At 43.7% G+C, this 26,043-nt stretch overlaps 1 protein-coding gene across 1 annotated transcript; it reads right to left on the bottom strand.

Moving 5' to 3' along the window:
- Positions 1 to 521: 521 nt before the first annotated feature.
- On the bottom strand, positions 522 to 25,563 carry LOC146009595 (uncharacterized). The gene is made up of 6 exons (XM_083150044.1): positions 25,249 to 25,563; positions 24,252 to 24,396; positions 1,717 to 1,841; positions 1,509 to 1,609; positions 656 to 707; positions 522 to 551 (listed from the first exon to the last, which is right to left on the bottom strand). Exons 1-6 carry the CDS (start codon positions 25,561 to 25,563, stop codon positions 522 to 524), a joined length of 768 nt encoding a protein of 255 aa, XP_083006170.1.
- Between the last annotated feature and the right edge of the window lie 480 nt (positions 25,564 to 26,043).

Here is a 26,043-nt window from a genome sequence, read left to right as displayed (position 1 = left end):
CATTGAAAGTGCGGATACTAGAGCACATCAGTAGCATCCGAAATGCCAGCAAGGATCAGAGTAGATTCAAGACACTAACTCCGGTGGCCAAACACTTTCTCAAGTCCCACAACAGCGATCCAAAAAATCTGAAAGCTTTTGGTATGGTCCACGTCAAACTAGGAATAAGAGGTGGAGACTTAGACAAGGAACTCCTAAAAACAGAAACCAAAATGATTTACCTGATGGACTGCCTAACCCCAAAGGGATTAAATGAGAACAACAGCTACCTGCCATACCTGTGAGAATCAAAGATATCCCACGGATTCGAATAGCATCCTTCCCCACTACACCTATGGGAACAACAAAAGACCTTTAAATGACCAAAATATATAGCACAACTTTGATACATACCAAAAGCCTTCTTGACAATAGAATTGACCCCAATAATGCAAGGATTGGGCTACACCCTCTCCCAAATATAGTGGTAGGAACAAGACCCCCATATGAATTGGAGACTCTCATACCGAACCTATAAGAATTTACTTCAGTATATGCACTAATAAACGACTCTGAGAAAAAAATATACAAAATTTAACACAAAAAGAGGAGAAAAAAGGAAAAAAGAGAAGAGAGGAAGAAAGAGAGAGAAATGGAAAGAGAAAAAAAGACTTACCACATGAAGTGCTGGAACTCTCTGACTCCGGACTGTGACATCTAGGAACACCCTGGAAATAAAAGAGAATAAAACACTCATGAATATAATGGAGATAACAAATATGACTAATCTTAAATTTATAAAATTCCTCAGAAAAAAGGATGAGGAAACAACATGTAAACTCAATTAAGAACGAGTTCATCAAATAACCACCACCCAAATAGAATAAGTCTTAATCACCTATGGAACATTGGGGACATAATCTCCATCTTAAAAAAAGCACTCAATAGGCTGACCACCAAACATTAGCACAGTATGTATAATGATACATACATATGAAAACACCACACCCCCTCTCCCCATATATAGTATTTGTTTATTTTTTGTGCACATACTTTTCTCACATATTTTTCTCACCTTCTTATTTTATTTAATCCTGATTTGCCTCATTACTGGATAGATATCACTCAAATTAAAATCTACTACCGGAAACTATTAAGGCATATAGTAGTAGAAATCAAATGAAACCACTAAAAATTATTTATTACCTTTCTCACTGTGTAATACACACAAGAATCATGGAAGCACTAAGATTATTACACTTTAATCTAGGATGGGAAAATACCCCACATTATATTATATTATTTCATCTTACTCGCAAATTCCTCCATTAGTATATATTCTATATATCCATCTTTTGAGTAATTATCCTCTTAACATCTTATATGACCACAATCCAGTTCTCTATAAATGATCTTTAATATATAGCAGAAGACTGGCCAAAAATTGAAAATAAATCAAATGTATTCCAAATACAGAGTCCGGGGTCACTACAATAAAGTATAAACCCCTAAAGAGAGAATACTATTACCCATCCAGATTCCGGGGAACCTTAATCCCACTAATAGGAATAAAACAATAACCCTTATAACTGCCAATATTTCCCCCAAACACAGCGCCCCAGGAAGACACCTAATGAAAGTACAGGGAACGATTACCAAGACTACGAATAAGGATGCAAACAAATAAAGACATTCATGAATAAAATATAAAAATGAACTAGCGTGTATCAAATATACAGAGTCCGGGGCGGACATAGCAAATAGGAATAAAACAATAACCCCCATATCAGCCAAAAGATTTCCCCCAAACACAGCGCCCCAGGAAGACACCCATTGAGAGTACAGGGAACGATTACCCAGTACTGTAAATAAGGATGTTGAGAAATTAAGACGTACACTAACAAAATATAAAAACAAACTAACGCGTATTGAGTATACAGAGTCCGGGGCGGACACAGTAAAGCCCGAACTTCCGGGTTGCGGCAGAGAAAAGCCGCGATTGGCTGAAAAACCCCATGTGACCGGCGTGATGACGTCACGCGCCGGTCACATGGACGGGGGACTGCAGTAAGGGCGGAAACAGCGCCAAACAATCATGTATGCCTATTGGATAGGCGATAACATGTGACACAAAGCAGGGAAGCAATTGGCTGACCAATCCTAATAAGTATGATTAGCAGAAGACACTCGGCTTGAGGCTCTGAGGAAGCAGACTTGTGAAACGCGTGTTAGCCTATTTGCTGGCTACATATTAGCTACAATGACATATTAAATGTATCAATAATGTATTTATGATTTAAATGTGTCTGATGTTAGAGATTCAGTTTATAGTATACTGAGAGCATAATGAATGCAGAGAATCACCACTAGATGGCAACAAATAACCATTTACAATAGATTGGTATAAACTAATGTGAAACAGTATAACTGTATATCCTGAACCCAGGGCAAATATAAGCCATTATCAACTGGGAGTACTCAGAAATATAAAATTCCAACTACTGAATCACATTATTGGTGGCTATGACTCAGTGAGAGAGAGTTATACTACATTACCAATAAAATATAATCTTGGCAACTTTTTGACTCAGTAAGAGAGAGTCATATTGCCAATACTTCATCTACCATCACCTACACACAAAGTGAATATCAAAAGGTGCAATAGCCCAGATTATATGTTAAATATAAATAGCAAATAGCTCAGTGAGAGGGAGCTATCCTGCACTTGTATTTACACTCAAAATAATATCATATGATCAATATTGATATCTCATATATATTACAGTAATGGCTCTGTGAGAGAGGGTCATACTGTAAAAATATTCCAAATTGGAGGAATTAAAACCTCAATATTATAAACGGTAGCAGGTATAAGCTATAAGAGCATATCAGCCCAGAGGGTGCAGTTATTTGAGTAGCAAATAAGCTCAGTGAGAGAGAGCTATATTGCACTCAAAAACCTGCACAAAGAAAAGTGCTATTTCTATATAAAAAAAGTGGATATTTGTGTGACCAGATAAAAACAATCAAGGGAATTTTAACCCCAATACTTGGTTCAGATTGGACCACTATATGACCAAGTGGATAAAATTACACTATAGTGGTAACCTACTGAGGGAAAAAGGGAATTAACCCCAATATCAGAACAATAGGAGGTGCAACTCAGTGAGAGTGAGCAGCACCTTTGAGATAGAACCACCACACCAGCTCCAATTAAGGGAATTCAACCCCGGTATTGCAGATTGGACCACTATATGACCAAATCGATAGAAGTACACCATAGTGGTGACCTACTGAGAAAAAGGGAATTAACCCCAATATCAGAACAGTGGGAGGTGCAACTCAGTGAGAGTGAGCAGCACCTTTGAGATATAACCACCACATCAACTCCAACTAAGGGAATTCAACCCCGGTATTGCAAATACTAGTGAATGCTACTCAGTGTGAGTGAGAGGCATCACAACAGCTAAATATTGGAGTCACCATAATCCACATAGAATTACCCTCCTAAGGGCATTATAGCGCAGATAGAAAAACATAAACAGTATACAGCTCAGTGAGAGAGAGCTGCACTGTACATAAACCTGCATACAAAATTACCGTATAATAACAGAATCTTTGTGTGACCTATGCAACTATTGGATATAAAATCTGCATCATTTTGAAATCAGAGATAAATCTCTCTGGAAACAAACAGTATACTAAATAATATATAATCAGATGGTAGTCAATCACCTTAAAAGGAGACCAGGAATACAGTAATAAAACTGCCTGGGAAATAACACTCCGACTAAGGTGACATAAAAACCTTAAAAATCACTCCTAGTATTCACAAAACCCGGTGAGAGGGGGTTAGTGAATCTAGGAGGCCATAATTCTATGAAAAGGATTTACAAAACCCTGTGAGAGGGGGCTAGTAAACCTAGGAGGTACAAAACCCCGAAAAAGGGTGATATATAAAATACCTAAGTACCTCAGGAAAAGAACCTAACTCAGACACAACATCTTTCTGTAAGCCAGCAAAAGGGGAACTCTTTTAATCCCTTTATTCACCATTTCTATCTTTTTTGTGCATTAGCACAGTACACTATGTGTTGTATGTTTGTATGTGTATTTTAATCTCTTTTTGAAAATATCACAAGTACCAAGGGAAGATCACCACACGGATTCTATATGTTAAAAAATCCCGACAGGTCTATCTCCCCTTTTTTACCTTGAATTAAACCAATAAAGTTAAAAAAATTTTAAAAACCAAAATAGAATATCTCTACTCTTTTTGAAATATTCTTTTCTTCAGGTGTGCATCCACAGTGCAATTCTTTTTCTTCTTGAACCTGTACTCCAATCCTATTGCCCGGATAGCACCCGCTGCCTAATAAACAGCATTTAAAGGCCAATCCCCAAATAAAATACAGGGGACATTTCAAATAAAAAGTGTGTGCGGATTCCTAATTTCCCCTTCCCCCACCCCCCCTATTGCATATCTTCCTGGATGTAGGAAGGAATGGCCGTGCATCGGATGGTGGCACTTTCAAGGACACAAAGTTCTACGAAAGGCTCATAGCGAACACCCTTCACTTGCCGTCTGTCCAGGAAACTAAACAGGGGCTTAACTTTGTTTTTGTGGCTGACGAGGCTTTTGGCCTGCACAAACATGTCATGAAGCCATATGCGCAAAGGGGCCTGAACCATGACAAAATGATCTTTAACTACAGGCTATCCAGGGCACGGCGTGTTGTGGAAAATGCTTTTGGCATCCTGGCTAACCGGTTTCGCATTTTCCACACTGCCATTAACCTGAGGGTGGACAAAATTGACTGGGTTGTCACGGCGTGCTGTGTCCTGCACAATTTGCTCCGCAGAAAAGCCACACAGCAAAGGGCTACAGGCACAGCACTCCAAGAAGACCAAGAACTGCCGGAGGAGGTAGTGCAGATATCCTCCTTGCAAACCCCAACACAACACTACACAGGGAGTGCACGAGCCAAACATGTGAGGGAAGAGTACATGGCCTACTTTAATGGGGAGGGCGCTGTGGATTGGCAGGAGGAATCAATTAGATAGCCAAAAAAATAGACTCACCGATGCAGACTGCGAATTCTCCTCCTCCTCCTGCGCCGTGACTTCTTGGTTTTCATGTTCTACCATAAGGACTACTCCTGTCCTCATCGACTCCTGGCTGAGGGTGAATGTCAACCGGTCATAGTACCAGAGCGATGTTTGGTACATCTCGTCGACTCCAGCACCAGACTTCTTTGCAGCCTCCACCTTCTTGTGTTCCTTTAAGAACACCGTGCGCAGATTCTGGATGCGTTTCCTCACCCATTCAACATTGGCCTCTGGGTGAAATGGAAGACTGTAGCGTGCCAACTCCTCCAAGGCTTGGTTTCTTTTCATTTTGTTCGAATACTCTTTGGATTTTGTTCTCCACAGGCATTCGTGCGAACGATATTTTTCAATAAACCCTTCAAGAAACTCTTGTTCCTTTGCGTTGGACATTGGGACTGTAAAAAGATAAAACCATTTTAGTTGTTATAGTTATACCCATGTTTTGTTTCATATTTAAATTTTTATAGTTATAGTTATACCCATGTTTTGTTTCATATTTAAATTTTTATAGTTATAGTTATATCCATGTTTTGTTTCATATTTAAATTTTTATAGTTATAGTTATATCCATGTTTTGTTTCATATTTCAATTTTTATAGTTATAGTTACCAGTTTACCTAGTTCTTATGTTTTAAGTATTTAAAATGTTAATAAACTTTTATGAAAACCACTATACATTTTATTGTGCATATTGCTATTCACACACACACACACACACACACACACACACACACACACACACACACACACACACACACACACACACACACACACACACACACACACACACACAGGTGAATGGGGCCTAGCAGAGAGGAGTGCATGGAATACTGCAATGGTGGACAATGGTTTATGTATATATCTATATATACACAAACACACACACACACAGGTGAATGGGGCCTAGCAGAGAGGAGTACATGGAATACTGCAATGGTGGACAATGGTTATATGTATATATACACAAACACACACACAGGTGAATGGGGCCTAGCAGAGAGGAGTGCATGGAATACTGCAATGGTGGACATTGGTTATATGTATATATACACAAACAAACACACACACACACACACACACACACACACACACACACACACAGGTGAATGGGGCCTAGCAGAGAGGAGTGCATGGAATACTGCAATGGTGGACATTGGTTATATGTATACACACACACATGGGGCCCAAAACAGTGACATGGTCGGGTGCACGGTTGACAAACCAGTGCTCTATACACACTATATACATTGGTGGCAACAGTGGGCATGCATAGGAGAGCATTGGGAGTGCAAACATACCAGGTTGTTGTTCTGGGAGCTGAGACAAGAAGGAGAGTCCAACTGCTGCGCCAGCGCTGTTTGCTATGTGGAAAAACATGGCGCCGGGGGAGTGTTTAGGAAATGCCACTCAAATAGGCTGGATCAAACGACGGACGCACCGACGGACGCACGACGGAGGCGGCAAAAAACACTCACGATCTGCATACGATTGACGGTCGGTCGGCCTGGGATTGCCGGATCCTACCTGCAGCACGTAGGACCAAAGATGCGACCAAACGAGTGGCGGGTACGCGCATTGGATCGGAATCGGATCAAATAAATGGCAAAAACACACGATAGTACATACAATTTGCATACAACCGGTCGGAATTGGATCTAAATTGACAGAATCGGGCCCTAGTCGTCCTGGTGTGTACCCAGCATTAGACACCAAATGATACACTGTATGCCATGTTTCCAAATTTTTATGCACAGTGGTTACAGCATGAAGCGAATGCATGTGAATATACAAAGGTGCATTGCATTGAACAAGTCCACTGAGCGTCCCAAAATGGCCGGCCTGCCTGCTTTCATCCATCAATTGTTCTAAATTTTTCATTACCCAATGAGCTGAGGTGGAGTCTTAGCCAGTGGTACCATCAGGGAGGTGTGTAAAGCACTTTAGGCTAGACAGCCAATCAGCTGCCAGCTTCCATCTGTCAATCAAATACAGCAGCCAATCAGAAAGCTTCCCATTGATCAGCAGGCCCTTTATGACATCACAGACAGACCCTCAGAACTATCTGTGCATGTCTAATGGCTGGCTTTCAGTTGGGCGGGTGGGTGGCAGAGGGAGGGGATGTCTGTCTCGTTTCTCCTGAAAATTGTGGTTTTTCTGCGTTTACGGGAAAAGTTGAGGTCCGACGCGCAAAAGTGGGGTATCGTAGAAATCACCTTTTAAAGACGAACATTTCTGGCCCCCCAAAAATGGGCATTTCAAATGAGAAATGAGTCCAATGAACAAAATAGGGTGAATAAGTATGTATTTCAGGGGTGAGTTAGCAGGTTATTGGGGAAGTAAGTCCTGATATTTTTGGAGGTTGCAGGGGCCACTACACCATTCAAAATAGGCAGGCTTTAGCATATGCAGTTAGGCCCTGTTGGATGATTTTAGCTAAAAAGTGCCCCAAACACTCAAAAGTGCTTGTATCTGGGAAGGGAAATTATGGGAAACATGACTTAGACACCAAATGATACACTGTATGCCATGTTTCCAAATTTTTATGCACAGTGGTTACAGCATGAAGCGAATGCATGTGAATATACAAAGGTGCATTGCATTAAACAAGTCCACTGAGCGTCCCAAAATGGCCGGCCTTTCCTGCTTTCATCCATCAATTGTTCTAAATTTTTCATTACCCAATGAGCTGAGGTGGAGTCTTAGCCAGTGGTACCATCAGGGAGGTGTGTAAAGCACTTTAGGCTAGACAGCCAATCAGCTGCCAGCTTCCATCTGTCAATCAAATACAGCAGCCAATCAGAAAGCTGCCCATTGATCAGCAGGCCCTTTATGACATCACAGACAGACCCTCAGAACTATCTGTGCATGTCTAATGGCTGGCTGTCAGTTGGGCGGGTGGGTGGCAGAGGGAGGGGATGTCTGTCTCGTTTCTCCTGAAAATTGTGGTTTTTCTGCGTTTACGGGAAAAGTTGAGGTCCGACGCGCAAAAGTGGGGTATCGTAGAAATCACCTTTTAAAGACGCACATTTCTGGCCCCCCAAAAATGGGCATTTCAAATGAGAAATGAGTCCAATGAACAAAATAGGGTGAATAAGTATGTATTTCAGGGGTGAGTTAGCAGGTTATTGGGGAAGTAAGTCCTGATATTTTTGGAGGTTGCAGGGGCCACTAGACCATTCAAAATAGGCAGGCTTTAGCATATGCAGTTAGGCCCTGTAGGATGATTTTAGCTAAAAAGTGCCCCAAACACTCAAACGGGCTTGTATCTGGGAAGGGAAAATATGGGAAACATGACTTAGACACCAAATGATACACTGTATGCCATGTTTCCAAATTTTTATGCACAGTGGTTACAGCATGAAGCGAATGCATGTGAAAATACAAAGGTGCATTGCATTAAACAAGTCCAATGAGCGTCCCAAAATGGCCGGCCCTTCCTGCTTTCATCCATCAATTGTTCTAAATTTTTCATTACCCAATGAGCTGAGGTGGAGTCTTAGCCAGTGGTACCATCAGGGAGGTGTGTAAAGCACTTTAGGCTAGACAGCCAATCAGCTGCCAGCTTCCATCTGTCAATCAAATACAGCAGCCAATCAGAAAGCTGCCCATTAATCAGCAGGCCCTTTATGACATCACAGACAGACCCTCAGAACTATCTGTGCATGTCTAATGGCTGGCTTTCAGTTGGGCGGGTGGGTGGCAGAGGGAGGGGATGTCTGTCTAGTTTCTCCTGAAAATTGCGGTTTTTCTGCATTTACGGGAAAAGTTGAGGTCCGACGCGCAAAAGTGGGGTCTCGTAGAAATCACCTTTTAAAGTCGCACATTTCTGGCCCCCAAAAAATGGGCATTTCAAATGAGAAATGAGTCCAATTAACAAAATAGGGTGAATAAGTATGTATTTCAGGGGTGAGTTAGCAGGCTATTGGGGAAGTAAATCCTGATATTTTTGGAGGTTGCAGGGGCCACTAGACCATTCAAAATAGGCAGGCTTTAGCATATGCAGTTAGGCCCTGTAGGATGATTTTAGCTAAAAAGTGCCCCAAACACTCAAACGGGCTTGTATCTGGGAAGGGAAAATATGGGAAACATGACTTACACACCAAATGATACACTGTATGCCATGTTTCCAAATTTTTATGCACAGTGGTTACAGCATGAAGCGAATGCATGTGAATATACAAAGGTGCATTGCATTAAACAAGTCCACTGAGCGTCCCAAAATGGCCGGCCTGCCTGCTTTCATCCATCAATTGTTCTAAATTTTTCAGTACCCAATGAGCTGAGGTGGAGTCTTAGCCAGTGGTACCATCAGGGAGGTGTGTAAAGCACTTTAGGCTAGACAGCCAATCAGCTGCCAGCTTCCATCTGTCAATCAAATACAGCAGGCAATCAGAAAGCTGCCCATTGATCAGCAGGCCCTTTATGACATCACAGACAGACCCTCAGAACTATCTGTGCATGTCTAATGGCTGGCTGTCAGTTGGGCGGGTGGGTGGCAGAGGGAGGGGATGTCTGTCTCGTTTCTCCTGAAAATTGCGTTTTTTCTGCGTTTACGGGAAAAGTTGAGGTCCGACGCGCAAAAGTGGGGTCTCGTAGAAATCACCTTTTAAAGACGCACATTTCTGGCCCCCAAAAAATGGGCATTTCAAATGAGAAATGAGTCCAATTAACAAAATAGGGTGAATAAGTATGTATTTCAGGGGTGAGTTAGCAGGTTATTGGGGAAGTAAATCCTGATATTTTTGGAGGTTGCAGGGGCCACTAGACCATTCAAAATAGGCAGGCTTTAGCATATGCAGTTAGGCCCTGTAGGATGATTTTAGCTAAAAAGTGCCCCAAACACTCAAACGGGCTTGTATCTGGGAAGGGAAAATATGGGAAACATGACTTAGACACCAAATGATACACTGTATGCCATGTTTCCAAATTTTTATGCACAGTGGTTACAGCATGAAGCGAATGCATGTGAAAATACAAAGGTGCATTGCATTAAACAAGTCCAATGAGCGTCCCAAAATGGCCGGCCTGCCTGCTTTCATCCATCAATTGTTCTAAATTTTTCATTACCCAATGAGCTGAGGTGGAGTCTTAGCCAGTGGTACCATCAGGGAGGTGTGTAAAGCACTTTAGGCTAGACAGCCAATCAGCTGCCAGCTTCCATCTGTCAATCAAATACAGCAGCCAATCAGAAAGCTGCCCATTAATCAGCAGGCCCTTTATGACATCACAAACAGATCCTCAGAACTATCTGTGCATGTCTAATGGCTGGCTGTCAGTTGGGCGGGTGGGTGGCAGAGGGAGAGGATGTCTGTCTCGTTTCTCCTGAAAATTGCGGTTTTTCTGCGTTTACGGGAAAAGTTGAGGTCCGACGCGCAAAAGTGGGGTCTCGTAGAAATCACCTTTTAAAGACGCACATTTCTGGCCCCCCAAAAATGGGCATTTCAAATGAGAAATGAGTCCAATGAACAAAATAGGGTGAATAAGTATGTATTTCAGGGGTGAGTTAGCAGGTTATTGGGGAAGTAAGTCCTGATATTTTTGGAGGTTGCAGGGGCCACTAGACCATTCAAAATAGGCAGGCTTTAGCATATGCAGTTAGGCCCTGTAGAATGATTTTAGCTAAAAAGTGCCCCAAACACTCAAACGGGCTAGTATCTGGGAAGGGAAAATATGGGAAACATGACTTAGACACCAAATGATACACTGTATGCCATGTTTCCAAATTTTTATGCACAGTGGTTACAGCATGAAGCGAATGCATGTGAAAATACAAAGGTGCATTGCATTAAACAAGTCCAATGAGCGTCCCAAAATGGCCGGCCCTTCCTGCTTTCATCCATCAATTGTTCTAAATTTTTCATTACCCAATGAGCTGAGGTGGAGTCTTAGCCAGTGGTACCATCAGGGAGGTGTGTAAAGCACTTTAGGCTAGACAGCCAATCAGCTGCCAGCTTCCATCTGTCAATCAAATACAGCAGCCAATCAGAAAGCTGCCCATTGATCAGCAGGCCCTTTATGACATCACAGACAGACCCTCAGAACTATCTGTGCATGTCTAATGGCTGGCTGTCAGTTGGGCGGGTGGGTGGCAGAGGGAGGGGATGTCTGTCTCGTTTCTCCTGAAAATTGCGGTTTTTCTGCGTTTACGGGAAAAGTTGAGGTCCGACGCGCAAAAGTGGGGTATCGTAGAAATCACCTTTTAAAGACGCACATTTCTGGCCCCCAAAAATGGGCATTTCAAATGAGAAATGAGTCCAATGAACAAAATAGGGTGAATAAGTATGTATTTCAGGGGTGAGTTAGCAGGTTATTGGGGAAGTAAGTCCTGATATTTTTGGAGGTTGCAGGGGCCACTAGACCATTCAAAATAGGCAGGCTTTAGCATATGCAGTTAGGCCCTGTAGGATGATTTTAGCTAAAAAGTGCCCCAAACACTCAAACGGGCTTGTATCTGGGAAGGGAAAATATGGGAAACATGACTTAGACACCAAATGATACACTGTATGCCATGTTTCCAAATTTTTATGCACAGTGGTTACAGCATGAAGCGAATGCATGTGAAAATACAAAGGTGCATTGCATTAAACAAGTCCAATGAGCGTCCCAAAATGGCCGGCCTTCCTGCTTTCATCCATCAATTGTTCTAAATTTTTCATTACCCAATGAGCTGAGGTGGAGTCTTAGCCAGTGGTACCATCAGGGAGGTGTGTAAAGCACTTTAGGCTAGACAGCCAATCAGCTGCCAGCTTCCATCTGTCAATCAAATACAGCAGCCAATCAGAAAGCTGCCCATTGATCAGCAGGCCCTTTATGACATCACAGACAGACCCTCAGAACTATCTGTGCATGTCTAATGGCTGGCTGTCAGTTGGGCGGGTGGGTGGCAGAGGGAGGGGATGTCTGTCTCGTTTCTCCTGAAAATTGCGGTTTTTCTGCGTTTACGGGAAAAGTTGAGGTCTGACGCGCAAAAGTGGGGTCTCGTAGAAATCACCTTTTAAAGACGCACATTTCTGGCCCCCAAAAAATGGGCATTTCAAATGAGAAATGAGTCCAATTAACAAAATAGGGTGAATAAGTATGTATTTCAGGGGTGAGTTAGCAGGTTATTGGGGAAGTAAATCCTGATATTTTTGGAGGTTGCAGGGGCCACTAGACCATTCAAAATAGGCAGGCTTTAGCATATGCAGTTAGGCCCTGTAGGATGATTTTAGCTAAAAAGTGCCCCAAACACTCAAACGGGCTTGTATCTGGGAAGGGAAAATATGGAAAACATGACTTAGACACCAAATGATAAACTGTATGCCATGTTTCCAAATTTTTATGCACAGTGGTTACAGCATGAAGCGAATGCATGTGAAAATACAAAGGTGCATTGCATTAAACAAGTCCAATGAGCGTCCCAAAATGGCCGGCCTGCCTGCTTTCATCCATCAATTGTTCTAAATTTTTCATTACCCAATGAGCTGAGGTGGAGTCTTAGCCAGTGGTACCATCAGGGAGGTGTGTAAAGCACTTTAGGCTAGACAGCCAATCAGCTGCCAGCTTCCATCTGTCAATCAAATACAGCAGCCAATCAGAAAGCTGCCCATTAATCAGCAGGCCCTTTATGACATCACAGACAGACCCTCAGAACTATCTGTGCATGTCTAATGGCTGGCTTTCAGTTGGGCGGGTGGGTGGCAGAGGGAGGGGATGTCTGTCTCGTTTCTCCTGAAAATTGCGGTTTTTCTGCGTTTACGGGAAAAGTTGAGGTCCGACGCGCAAAAGTGGGGTCTCGTAGAAATCACCTTTTAAAGACGCACATTTCTGGCCCCCAAAAAATGGGCATTTCAAATGAGAAATGAGTCCAATTAACAAAATAGGGTGAATAAGTATGTATTTCAGGGGTGAGTTAGCAGGCTATTGGGGAAGTAAATCCTGATATTTTTGGAGGTTGCAGGGGCCACTAGACCATTCAAAATAGGCAGGCTTTAGCATATGCAGTTAGGCCCTGTAGGATGATTTTAGCTAAAAAGTGCCCCAAACACTCAAACGGGCTTGTATCTGGGAAGGGAAAATATGGGAAACATGACTTAGACACCAAATGATACACTGTATGCCATGTTTCCAAATTTTTATGCACAGTGGTTACAGCATGAAGCGAATGCATGTGAAAATACAAAGGTGCATTGCATTAAACAAGTCCAATGAGCATCCCAAAATGGCTGGCCTGCCTGCTTTCATCCATCAATTGTTCTAAATTTTTCATTACCCAATGAGCTGAGGTGGAGTCTTAGCCAGTGGTACCATCAGGGAGGTGTGTAAAGCACTTTAGGCTATACAGCCAATCAGCTGCCAGCTTCCATCTGTCAATCAAATACAGCAGCCAATCAGAAAGCTGCCCATTGATCAGCAGGCCCTTTATGACATCACAGACAGACCCTCAGAACTATCTGTGCATGTCTAATGGCTGGCTGTCAGTTGGGCGGGTGGGTGGCAGAGGGAGGGGATGTCTGTCTCGTTTCTCCTGAAAATTGCGTTTTTTCTGCGTTTACGGGAAAAGTTGAGGTCCGACGCGCAAAAGTGGGGTCTCGTAGAAATCACCTTTTAAAGACGCACATTTCTGGCCCCCAAAAAATGGGCATTTCAAATGAGAAATGAGTCCAATTAACAAAATAGGGTGAATAAGTATGTATTTCAGGGGTGAGTTAGCAGGTTATTGGGGAAGTAAATCCTGATATTTTTGGAGGTTGCAGGGGCCACTAGACCATTCAAAATAGGCAGGCTTTAGCATATGCAGTTAGGCCCTGTAGGATGATTTTAGCTAAAAAGTGCCCCAAACACTCAAACGGGCTTGTATCTGGGAAGGGAAAATATGGGAAACATGACTTAGACACCAAATGATACACTGTATGCCATGTTTCCAAATTTTTATGCACAGTGGTTACAGCATGAAGCGAATGCATGTGAAAATACAAAGGTGCATTGCATTAAACAAGTCCAATGAGCGTCCCAAAATGGCCGGCCTGCCTGCTTTCATCCATCAATTGTTCTAAATTTTTCATTACCCAATGAGCTGAGGTGGAGTCTTAGCCAGTGGTACCATCAGGGAGGTGTGTAAAGCACTTTAGGCTAGACAGCCAATCAGCTGCCAGCTTCCATCTGTCAATCAAATACAGCAGCCAATCAGAAAGCTGCCCATTAATCAGCAGGCCCTTTATGACATCACAGACAGACCCTCAGAACTATCTGTGCATGTCTAATGGCTGGCTGTCAGTTGGGCGGGTGGGTGGCAGAGGGAGAGGATGTCTGTCTCGTTTCTCCTGAAAATTGCGGTTTTTCTGCGTTTACGGGAAAAGTTGAGGTCCGACGCGCAAAAGTGGGGTCTCGTAGAAATCACCTTTTAAAGACGCACATTTCTGGCCCCCCAAAAATGGGCATTTCAAATGAGAAATGAGTCCAATGAACAAAATAGGGTGAATAAGTATGTATTTCAGGGGTGAGTTAGCAGGTTATTGGGGAAGTAAGTCCTGATATTTTTGGAGGTTGCAGGGGCCACTAGACCATTCAAAATAGGCAGGCTTTAGCATATGCAGTTAGGCCCTGTAGGATGATTTTAGCTAAAAAGTGCCCCAAACACTCAAACGGGCTAGTATCTGGGAAGGGAAAATATGGGAAACATGACTTAGACACCAAATGATACACTGTATGCCATGTTTCCAAATTTTTATGCACAGTGGTTACAGCATGAAGCGAATGCATGTGAAAATACAAAGGTGCATTGCATTAAACAAGTCCAATGAGCGTCCCAAAATGGCCGGCCCTTCCTGCTTTCATCCATCAATTGTTCTAAATTTTTCATTACCCAATGAGCTGAGGTGGAGTCTTAGCCAGTGGTACCATCAGGGAGGTGTGTAAAGCACTTTAGGCTAGACAGCCAATCAGCTGCCAGCTTCCATCTGTCAATCAAATACAGCAGCCAATCAGAAAGCTGCCCATTGATCAGCAGGCCCTTTATTAAATCACAGACAGACCCTCAGAACTATCTGTGCATGTCTAATGGCTGGCTGTCAGTTGGGCGGGTGGGTGGTAGAGGGAGGGGATGTCTGTCTCGTTTCTCCTGAAAATTGCGGTTTTTCTGCGTTTACGGGAAAAGTTGAGGTCCGACGCGCAAAAGTGGGGTATCGTAGAAATCACCTTTTAAAGACGCACATTTCTGGCCCCCCAAAAATGGGCATTTCAAATGAGAAATGAGTCCAATTAACAAAATAGGGTGAATAAGTATGTATTTCAGGGGTGAGTTAGCAGGTTATTGGGGAAGTAAGTCCTGATATTTTTGGAGGTTGCAGGGGCCACTAGACCATTCAAAATAGGCAGGCTTTAGCATATGCAGTTAGGCCCTGTAGGATGATTTTAGCTAAAAAGTGCCCCAAACACTCAAACGGGCTTGTATCTGGGAAGGGAAAATATGGGAAACATGACTTAGACACCAAATGATACACTGTATGCCATGTTTCCAAATTTTTATGCACAGTGGTTACAGCATGAAGCGAATGCATGTGAAAATACAAAGGTGCATTGCATTAAACAAGTCCAATGAGCGTCCCAAAATGGCCGGCCTGCCTGCTTTCATCCATCAATTGTTCTAAATTTTTCATTACCCAATGAGCTGAGGTGGAGTCTTAGCCAGTGGTACCATCAGGGAGGTGTGTAAAGCACTTTAGGCTAGACAGCCAATCAGCTGCCAGCTTCCATCTGTCAATCAAATACAGCAGCCAATCAGAAAGCTGCCCATTAATCAGCAGGCCCTTTATGACATCACAGACAGACCCTCAGAACTATCTGTGCATGTCTAATGGCTGGCTTTCAGTTGGGCGGGTGGGTGGCAGAGGGAGGGGATGTCTGTCTCGTTTCTCCTGAAAATTGCGGTTTTTCTGCGTTTACGGGAAAAGTTGAGGTCCGACGCGCAAAAGTGGGGTCTCGTAGAAATCACCTTTTAAAGACGCACATTTCTGGCCCCCAAAAAATGGGCATTTCAAATGAGAAATGAGTCCAATTAACAAAATAGGGTGAATAAGTATGTATTTCAGGGGTGAGTTAGCAGGTTATTGGGGAAGTAAATCCTGATATTTTTGGAGGTTGCAGGGGCCACTAGACCATTCAAAATAGGCAGGCTTTAGCATATGCAGTTAGGCCCTGTAGGATGATTTTAGCTAAAAAGTGCCCCAAACACTCAAACGGGCTTGTATCTGGGAAGAGAAAATATGGGAAACATGACTTAGACACCATATGATACACTGTATGCCATGTTTCCAAATTTTTATGCACAGTGGTTACAGCATGAAGCGAATGCATGTGAAAATACAAAGGTGCATTGCATTAAACAAGTCCAATGAGCATCCCAAAATGGCCGGCCTGCCTGCTTTCATCCATCAATTGTTCTAAATTTTTCATTACCCAATGAGCTGAGGTGGAGTCTTAGCCAGTGGTACCATCAGGGAGGTGTGTAAAGCACTTTAGGCTATACAGCCAATCAGCTGCCAGCTTCCATCTGTCAATCAAATACAGCAGACAATCAGAAAGCTGCCCATTGATCAGCAGGCCCTTTATGACATCACAGACAGACCCTCAGAACTATCTGTGCATGTCTAATGGCTGGCTGTCAGTTGGGCGGGTGGGTGGCAGAGGGAGGGGATGTCTGTCTCGTTTCTCCTGAAAATTGCGTTTTTTCTGCGTTTACGGGAAAAGTTGAGGTCCGACGCGCAAAAGTGGGGTCTCGTAGAAATCACCTTTTAAAGACGCACATTTCTGGCCCCCAAAAAATGGGCATTTCAAATGAGAAATGAGTCCAATTAACAAAATAGGGTGAATAAGTATGTATTTCAGGGGTGAGTTAGCAGGTTATTGGGGAAGTAAATCCTGATATTTTTGGAGGTTGCAGGGGCCACTAGACCATTCAAAATAGGCAGGCTTTAGCATATGCAGTTAGGCCCTGTAGGATGATTTTAGCTAAAAAGTGCCCCAAACACTCAAACGGGCTTGTATCTGGGAAGGGAAAATATGGGAAACATGACTTAGACACCAAATGATACACTGTATGCCATGTTTCCAAATTTTTATGCACAGTGGTTACAGCATGAAGCGAATGCATGTGAAAATACAAAGGTGCATTGCATTAAACAAGTCCAATGAGCGTCCCAAAATGGCCGGCCTGCCTGCTTTCATCCATCAATTGTTCTAAATTTGTCATTACCCAATGAGCTGAGGTGGAGTCTTAGCCAGTGGTACCATCAGGGAGGTGTGTAAAGCACTTTAGGCTAGACAGCCAATCAGCTGCCAGCTTCCATCTGTCAATCAAATACAGCAGCCAATCAGAAAGCTGCCCATTAATCAGCAGGCCCTTTATGACATCACAGACAGACCCTCAGAACTATCTGTGCATGTCTAATGGCTGGCTGTCAGTTGGGCGGGTGGGTGGCAGAGGGAGGGGATGTCTGTCTCGTTTCTCCTGAAAATTGCGGTTTTTCTGCGTTTACGGGAAAAGTTGAGGTCCGACGCGCAAAAGTGGGGTATCGTAGAAATCACCTTTTAAAGACGCACATTTCTGGCCCCCCAAAAATGGGCATTTCAAATGAGAAATGAGTCCAATGAACAAAATAGGGTGAATAAGTATGTATTTCAGGGGTGAGTTAGCAGGTTATTGGGGAAGTAAGTCCTGATATTTTTGGAGGTTGCAGGGGCCACTAGACCATTCAAAATAGGCAGGCTTTAGCATATGCAGTTAGGCCCTGTAGGATGATTTTAGCTAAAAAGTGCCCCAAACACTCAAACGGGCTTGTATCTGGGAAGGGAAAATATGGGAAACATGACTTAGACACCAAATGATACACTGTATGCCATGTTTCCAAATTTTTATGCACAGTGGTTACAGCATGAACCGAATGCATGTGAAAATACAAAGGTGCATTGCATTAAACAAGTCCAATGAGCGTCCCAAAATGGCCGGCCTTCCTGCTTTCATCCATCAATTGTTCTAAATTTTTCATTACCCAATGAGCTGAGGTGGAGTCTTAGCCAGTGGTACCATCAGGGAGGTGTGTAAAGCACTTTAGGCTAGACAGCCAATCAGCTGCCAGCTTCCATCTGTCAATCAAATACAGCAGCCAATCAGAAAGCTGCCCATTGATCAGCAGGCCCTTTATGACATCACAGACAGACCCTCAGAACTATCTGTGCATGTCTAATGGCTGGCTGTCAGTTGGGCGGGTGGGTGGCAGAGGGAGGGGATGTCTGTCTCGTTTCTCCTGAAAATTGCGGTTTTTCTGCGTTTACGGGAAAAGTTGAGGTCTGACGCGCAAAAGTGGGGTCTCGTAGAAATCACCTTTTAAAGACGCACATTTCTGGCCCCCAAAAAATGGGCATTTCAAATGAGAAATGAGTCCAATTAACAAAATAGGGTGAATAAGTATGTATTTCAGGGGTGAGTTAGCAGGTTATTGGGGAAGTAAATCCTCATATTTTTGGAGGTTGCAGGGGCCACTAGACCATTCAAAATAGGCAGGCTTTAGCATATGCAGTTAGGCCCTGTAGGATGATTTTAGCTAAAAAGTGCCCCAAACACTCAAACGGGCTTGTATCTGGGAAGGGAAAATATGGGAAACATGACTTAGACACCAAATGATACACTGTATGCCATGTTTCCAAATTTTTATGCACAGTGGTTACAGCATGAAGCGAATGCATGTGAAAATACAAAGGTGCATTGCATTAAACAAGTCCAATGAGCGTCCCAAAATGGCCGGCCTGCCTGCTTTCATCCATCAATTGTTCTAAATTTTTCATTACCCAATGAGCTGAGGTGGAGTCTTAGCCAGTGGTACCATCAGGGAGGTGTGTAAAGCACTTTAGGCTAGACAGCCAATCAGCTGCCAGCTTCCATCTGTCAATCAAATACAGCAGCCAATCAGAAAGCTGCCCATTAATCAGCAGGCCCTTTATGACATCACAGACAGACCCTCAGAACTATCTGTGCATGTCTAATGGCTGGCTTTCAGTTGGGCGGGTGGGTGGCAGAGGGAGGGGATGTCTGTCTCGTTTCTCCTGAAAATTGCGGTTTTTCTGCGTTTACGGGAAAAGTTGAGGTCCGACGCGCAAAAGTGGGGTCTCGTAGAAATCACCTTTTAAAGACGCACATTTCTGGCCCCCAAAAAATGGGCATTTCAAATGAGAAATGAGTCCAATTAACAAAATAGGGTGAATAAGTATGTATTTCAGGGGTGAGTTAGCAGGCTATTGGGGAAGTAAATCCTGATATTTTTGGAGGTTGCAGGGGCCACTAGACCATTCAAAATAGGCAGGCTTTAGCATATGCAGTTAGGCCCTGTAGGATGATTTTAGCTAAAAAGTGCCCCAAACACTCAAACGGGCTTGTATCTGGGAAGGGAAAATATGGGAAACATGACTTAGACACCAAATGATACACTGTATGCCATGTTTCCAAATTTTTATGCACAGTGGTTACAGCATGAAGCGAATGCATGTGAAAATACAAAGGTGCATTGCATTAAACAAGTCCAATGAGCATCCCAAAATGGCCGGCCTGCCTGCTTTCATCCATCAATTGTTCTAAATTTTTCATTACCCAATGAGCTGAGGTGGAGTCTTAGCCAGTGGTACCATCAGGGAGGTGTGTAAAGCACTTTAGGCTATACAGCCAATCAGCTGCCAGCTTCCATCTGTCAATCAAATACAGCAGCCAATCAGAAAGCTGCCCATTGATCAGCAGGCCCTTTATGACATCACAGACAGACCCTCAGAACTATCTGTGCATGTCTAATGGCTGGCTTTAAGTTGGGCGGGTGGGTGGCAGAAGGAGGGGATGTCTGTCTCGTTTCTCCTGAAAATTGTGGTTTTTCTGCGTTTACGGGAAAAGTTGAGGTCCGACGCGCAAAAGTGGGGTATCGTAGAAATCACCTTTTAAAGACGCACATTTCTGGCCCCCAAAAAATGGGCATTTCAAATGAGAAATGAGTCCAATTAACAAAATAGGGTGAATAAGTATGTATTTCAGGGGTGAGTTAGCAGGTTATTGGGGAAGTAAATCCTGATATTTTTGGAGGTTGCAGGGGCCACTAGACCATTCAAAATAGGCAGGCTTTAGCATATGCAGTTAGGCCCTGTAGGATGATTTTAGCTAAAAAGTGCCCCAAACACTCAAACGGGCTTGTATCTGGGAAGAGAAAATATGGGAAACATGACTTAGACACCAAATGATACACTGTATGCCATGTTTCCAAATTGTTATGCACAGTGGTTACAGCATGAAGCGAATGCATGTGAAAATACAAAGGTGCATTGCATTAAACAATTCCAATGAGCGTCCCAAAATGGCCGGCCCTTCCTGCTTTCATCCATCAATTGTTCTAAATTTTTCATTACCCAATGAGCTGAGGTGGAGTCTTAGCCAGTGTTACCATCAGGGAGGTGTGTAAAGCACTTTAGGCTAGACAGCCAATCAGCTGCCAGCTTCCATCTGTCAATCAAATACAGCAGCCAATCAGAAAGTTGCCCATTGATCAGCAGGCCCTTTATGACATCACAGACAGACCCTCAGAACTATCTGAGCATGTCTAATGGCTGGCTGTCAGTTGGGCGGGTGGGTGGCAGAGGGAGGGGATGTCTGTCTCGTTTCTCCTGAAAATTGCGGTTTTTCTGCGTTTACGGGAAAAGTTGAGGTCCGACGCGCAAAAGTGGGGTCTCGTAGAAATCACCTTTTAAAGACGCACATTTCTGGCCCCCAAAAAATGGGCATTTCAAATGAGAAATGAGTCCAATTAACAAAATAGGGTGAATTAGTATGTATTTCAGGGGTGAGTTAGCAGGTTATGGGGGAAGTAAATCCTGATATTTTTGGAGGTTGCAGGGGCCACTAGACCATTCAAAATAGGCAGGCTTTAGCATATGCAGTTAGGCCCTGTAGGATGATTTTAGCTAAAAAGTGCCCCAAACACTCAAACGGGCTTGTATCTGGGAAGGGAAAATATGGGAAACATGACTTAGACACCATATGATACACTGTATGCCATGTTTCCAAATTTTTATGCACAGTGGTTACAGCATGAAGCGAATGCATGTGAAAATACAAAGGTGCATTGCATTAAACAAGTCCAATGAGCGTCCCAAAATGGCCGGCCCTTCCTGCTTTCATCCATCAATTGTTCTAAATTTTTCATTACCCAATGAGCTGAGGTGGAGTCTTAGCCAGTGGTACCATCAGGGAGGTGTGTAAAGCACTTTAGGCTAGACAGCCAATCAGCTGCCAGCTTCCATCTGTCAATCAAATACAGCAGCCAATCAGAAAGCTGCCCATTGCATAGCAGGTTATTGGGGAAGTAAGTCCTGATATTTTTGGAGGTTGCAGGGGCCACCACACCATTCAAAATAGGCAGGCTTTAGCATATGCAGTTAGGCCCTGTAGGATGATTTTAGCTAAAAAGTGCCCCAAACACTCAAAAGTGCTTGTATCTGGGAAGGGAAATTATGGGAAACATGACTTATGTAGGGTACACACCAGGACGACCACCATCGTATACGACCGATAGACGACCATGGAACGATTTCCCTTGGACTTCCCGGGAGCTCCCAGGCAGTCCCCAGCAAACGATTAGCAAAAATTGTGGTTTTTTGGCGGAACGATCCAGATCCGATCCCGATGCGCCCGCGATGGTCGTTAAGACGGTCGGATCGCTGGTTTTTGTTTTTTTGCAAGAACACATGCGACCGTCGTCAGATTGGCCTTTGAAATTTTAATGAAGGGGCTGGACTAGCAGAGGCGGATAGGAATAGCAGCAGCCATTTTAAACCAGTGTATTTCTGCTTTGTTACTAGTGAGGCTTGGTTTATACCTGCTGAACGCTGGACATAGCTATTTACACATTACTTTGTTTTGCCTGCCATTACAAAGTGTCTTTTAACCCTGCACTATGGAGAATGCAGTGATGGGTAGTCACCAGCAACAGTACCTGCTCTATTATGCAGTGTTGAAGCTCAGACGTCAGAGAGCCCAGCGCAGGAGAGAAAGATCATGCTGGACAAAGCAGTGGCTACTTCAGCGTCAGACTCGTTCGCACATGCCACTGCTCAGGGACATCAGGGAAAATAACCCAGATTATTTTCGTAACTTCTTGAGGATGGATGATGCCACATTCCAGGAATTGCTGCGTCTGGTGACTCCCCACATGGAGAAGCAGGATACCAAGTATCGCATGGCTATCCCTGCTGAGGAACGGCTGGTGGTGACCCTGAGGTTTCTGGCGACAGGACGGTCTCTTGCTGACCTAAAGTTTGGATCCCTCATCTCCCCCCAAGCTTTGGGCCTCATCATCCCGGAGACCTGCAAAGCCATTGTGAAGGTGCTGCAGTACCAGTATTGCAAGGTAAGGATGAAATATACACCGTACACTTTATTGTGCAAACAAAATATTTTTATTTATAATTTAGGCCTAGGACAGAAACAGGTTTTTTTTCCTTTCATATGTAAAACATGTGTAAATAGTAAAATAGTAAATAGATTTATTGTGTCAACACAAATATATTATAATACCATATAAAAGCTATTGTACAAAAAAACACACTATATATAAAGATTTAAGTATGTATGACCCAGTTTAAACTTTCCCAATAAGTACGGGCTACTGTGTGGCAGAGGATGTCTGCTGCAGATATGTCAAGGCTGCGGCCCACATGGCGCATGGCGCAGATGCAATGGCCCCCGCCCCATTGATGTGCGCCATACACCATGTGAGCAGTGGCCATCACATACCTGCAGCTGAGACCATGTCTGCCGCACAGTACCCCATACTATTGGCAAAGACAAAAGGGCAATAAATGGAGTTTGCTATCCAGATTGAGGAGAATCCTGTTCTCCCTCTGGTAATGCAGGTACAGGTAGCAGCATATAAAAAAACAAAAAACACACTCTGGTAACTTCTGGAACAGGCACTTACAACAGTAGGGATAAGGTACTGTGTAGCAGAGGATGTCTGCTGCAGATATGTCAAGGCTGCGGCCCACATGGCGCATGGCGCAGATGCAATGGCCCCCGCCCCATTGATGTGCGCCATACGCCATGTGAGCAGTGGCCATCACATACCTGCAGCTGAGACCATGTCTGCCGCACAGTACCCCATACTATTGGCAAAGACAAAAGGGCAATAAATGGAGTTTGCTATCCAGATTGAGGAGAATCCTGTTCTCCCTCTGGTAATGCAGGTATAGGTAGCAGCATATAAAAAAACAAAAAAACACACTGTGGCCCTTGTGTGGCAGAGGATGTCTGCTGCAGATATGTAAAGGCTGCGGCCCACATGGCGCATGGCGCAGATGCAATGGTCCCGGCACCATTGATGTGCGCCATACGCCATGTGAGCAGTGGCCATCACATATTGTGGCCCTTGTGTGGCAGAGGATGTCTGCCGCAGATATGTCAAGGCTGCGGCCCACATGGCGCATGGCGCAGATGCAATGGTCCCGGCACCATTGATGTGCGCCATACGCCATGTGAGCAGTGGCCATCACATACTGTGGCCCTTGTGTGGCAGAGGATGTCTGCTGCAGATATGTAAAGGCTGCGGCCCACATGGCGCAGATGCAATGGTCCCGGCACCATTGATGTGCGCCATACGCCATGTGAGCAGTGGCCATCACATACCTGCAGCTGAGACCATGTCGATGGTAAATGATAAAATAGCCTATTTTTTAAGACAGATCCTCAAAAACAGCAGACTCTGGATCTTCTATCAGTAAAGAACTGTAGAATTGACGGTACTGGGGGGGTTGAGAAGGCTGTGTAGGTGTTGACTGGGTATGTGTTGGAATTGTGCTCGACTGGCCTGCTATGGTGGCAGGCGGAGTAGGCACTGGTGATTCTAATGACAGTGGTGTGTCTGGTGCACTGCCCATGCCAACTATTTTAGTGCCACTGTTGAGATACCCTAAACTGCCATTATACACCAACTCCATGCATAACTTTTCAAAAGTAAGTTGCTGATCCGGAGCCATGTTGCGAACACACTCTGCCACATAAGTGAAGTAGTTGTCATGTTTGTCCGGGTTTCTTTGCAGGACTTGATGTGCCCGCATCATAAATTCTTCATGTGCTGATGCTTCTCCTTTTTTTCCTTTGCCACGCATTTTTTTGGCACGGGGGAGTGGTGGAGTGGGTTTCAGGGTGGGTGGCGGAGTGCGTGCCGGAGTAGGAACTTCGCTTGATGTGCATGCATTATCGGATAGTACAGATAGGTCTGGGGTTGCAGGTGGGTAGTCACCAAGCTGTAAAGAAATTGAACATGTTTACTAATCAATTCTATTTACTTCTAATTTCAGTTCCCTACCAGCGTGAATGAATGGAAAGTCATCGCAGAGGTGTTTGAACAGCGATGGAACTTTCCAAATTGCGGTGGAGCCATTGATGGCAAACATGTCCGCATAGCCCAGCCTATCAATAGTGGGTCCTACTATTTTAATTACAAGGGCTATTTTAGCATTGTACTAATGGCTGTTGTTAATGCCAACTATGAGTTTATCTTCCTAGATGTAGGAAGGAATGGCCGTGCATCGGATGGTGGCACTTTCAAGGACACAAAGTTCTACGAAAGGCTCATAGCGAACACCCTTCACTTGCCGTCTGTCTAGAAAACTAAACAGGGGCTTAACTTTGTTTTTGTGGCTGACGTGGCTTTTGGCCTGAACGAGCATGTCATGAAGCCATATGCGCAAAGGGGCCTGAACCATGACAAAAGGATCTTTAACTACAGGCTATCCAGGGCACGGCGTGTTGTGGAAAATGCTTTTGGCATCCTGGCTAACCGGTTTCGCATTTTCCACACTGCCATTAACCTGAGGGTGGACAAAATTGACTGGGTTGTCACGGCGTGCTGTGTCCTGCACAATTTGCTCCGCAGAAAAGCCACACAGCAAAGGGCTACAGGCACAGCACTCCAAGAAGACCAAGAACTGCCGGAGGAGGTAGTGCAGATATCCTCCTTGCAAACCCCAACACAACACTACACAGGGAGTGCACGAGCCAAACATGTGAGGGAAGAGTACATGGCCTACTTTAATGGGGAGGGCGCTGTGGATTGGCAGGAGGAATCAATTAGATAGCCAAAAAAATAGACTCACCGATGCAGACTGCGAATTCTCCTCCTCCTCCTGCGCCGTGACTTCTTGGTTTTCATGTTCTACCATAAGGACTACTCCTGTCCTCATCGACTCCTGGCTGAGGGTGAATGTCAACCGGTCATAGTACCAGAGCGATGTTTGGTACATCTCGTCGACTCCAGCACCAGACTTCTTTGCAGCCTCCACCTTCTTGTGTTCCTTTAAGAACACCGTGCGCAGATTCTGGATGCGTTTCCTCACCCATTCAACATTGGCCTCTGGGTGAAATGGAAGACTGTAGCGTGCCAACTCCTCCAAGGCTTGGTTTCTTTTCATTTTGTTCGAATACTCTTTGGATTTTGTTCTCCACAGGCATTCGTGCGAACGATATTTTTCAATAAACCCTTCAAGAAACTCTTGTTCCTTTGCGTTGGACATTGGGACTGTAAAAAGATAAAACCATTTTAGTTGTTATAGTTATACCCATGTTTTGTTTCATATTTAAATTTTTATAGTTATAGTTATACCCATGTTTTGTTTCATATTTAAATTTCTATAGTTATAGTTATATCCATGTTTTGTTTCATATTTAAATTTTTATAGTTATAGTTATATCCATGTTTTGTTTCATATTTCAATTTTTATAGTTATAGTTACCAGTTTACCTAGTTCTTATGTTTTAAGTATTTAAAATGTTAATAAACTTTTATGAAAACCACTATACATTTTATTGTGCATATTGCTATTCACACACACACACACACACACACACACACACACACACACACACACACACACACACACACACACACACAC

This window comes from Crinia signifera, chromosome 6, assembly GCF_055691185.1.
Source record: "Crinia signifera chromosome 6, ASM5569118v1, whole genome shotgun sequence".
NCBI lineage: Eukaryota > Metazoa > Chordata > Amphibia > Anura > Myobatrachidae > Crinia > Crinia signifera.
Note: the sequence above shows the minus strand (reverse complement) of the source record. Positions and strands in the feature narration are given on the sequence as shown.

Excerpts from the sequence above, each read along its gene's own strand:
- LOC146009595 (XM_083150044.1), bottom strand. The coding sequence starts at position 25,563 with ATGAAAAGAAACCAAGCCTTGGAGGAGTTGGCACGCTACAGTCTTCCA. Across the intron at positions 24,397-25,248 it reads AGAATTCGCAGTCTGCATCG|CTTGGTGACTACCCACCTGC; the intron begins GTGAGTCTATTT and ends ATTTCTTTACAG. Across the intron at positions 1,842-24,251 it reads CCGTGCCAAAAAAATGCGTG|TACTGGGTAATCGTTCCCTG; the intron begins GCAAAGGAAAAA and ends CCTTATTTACAG.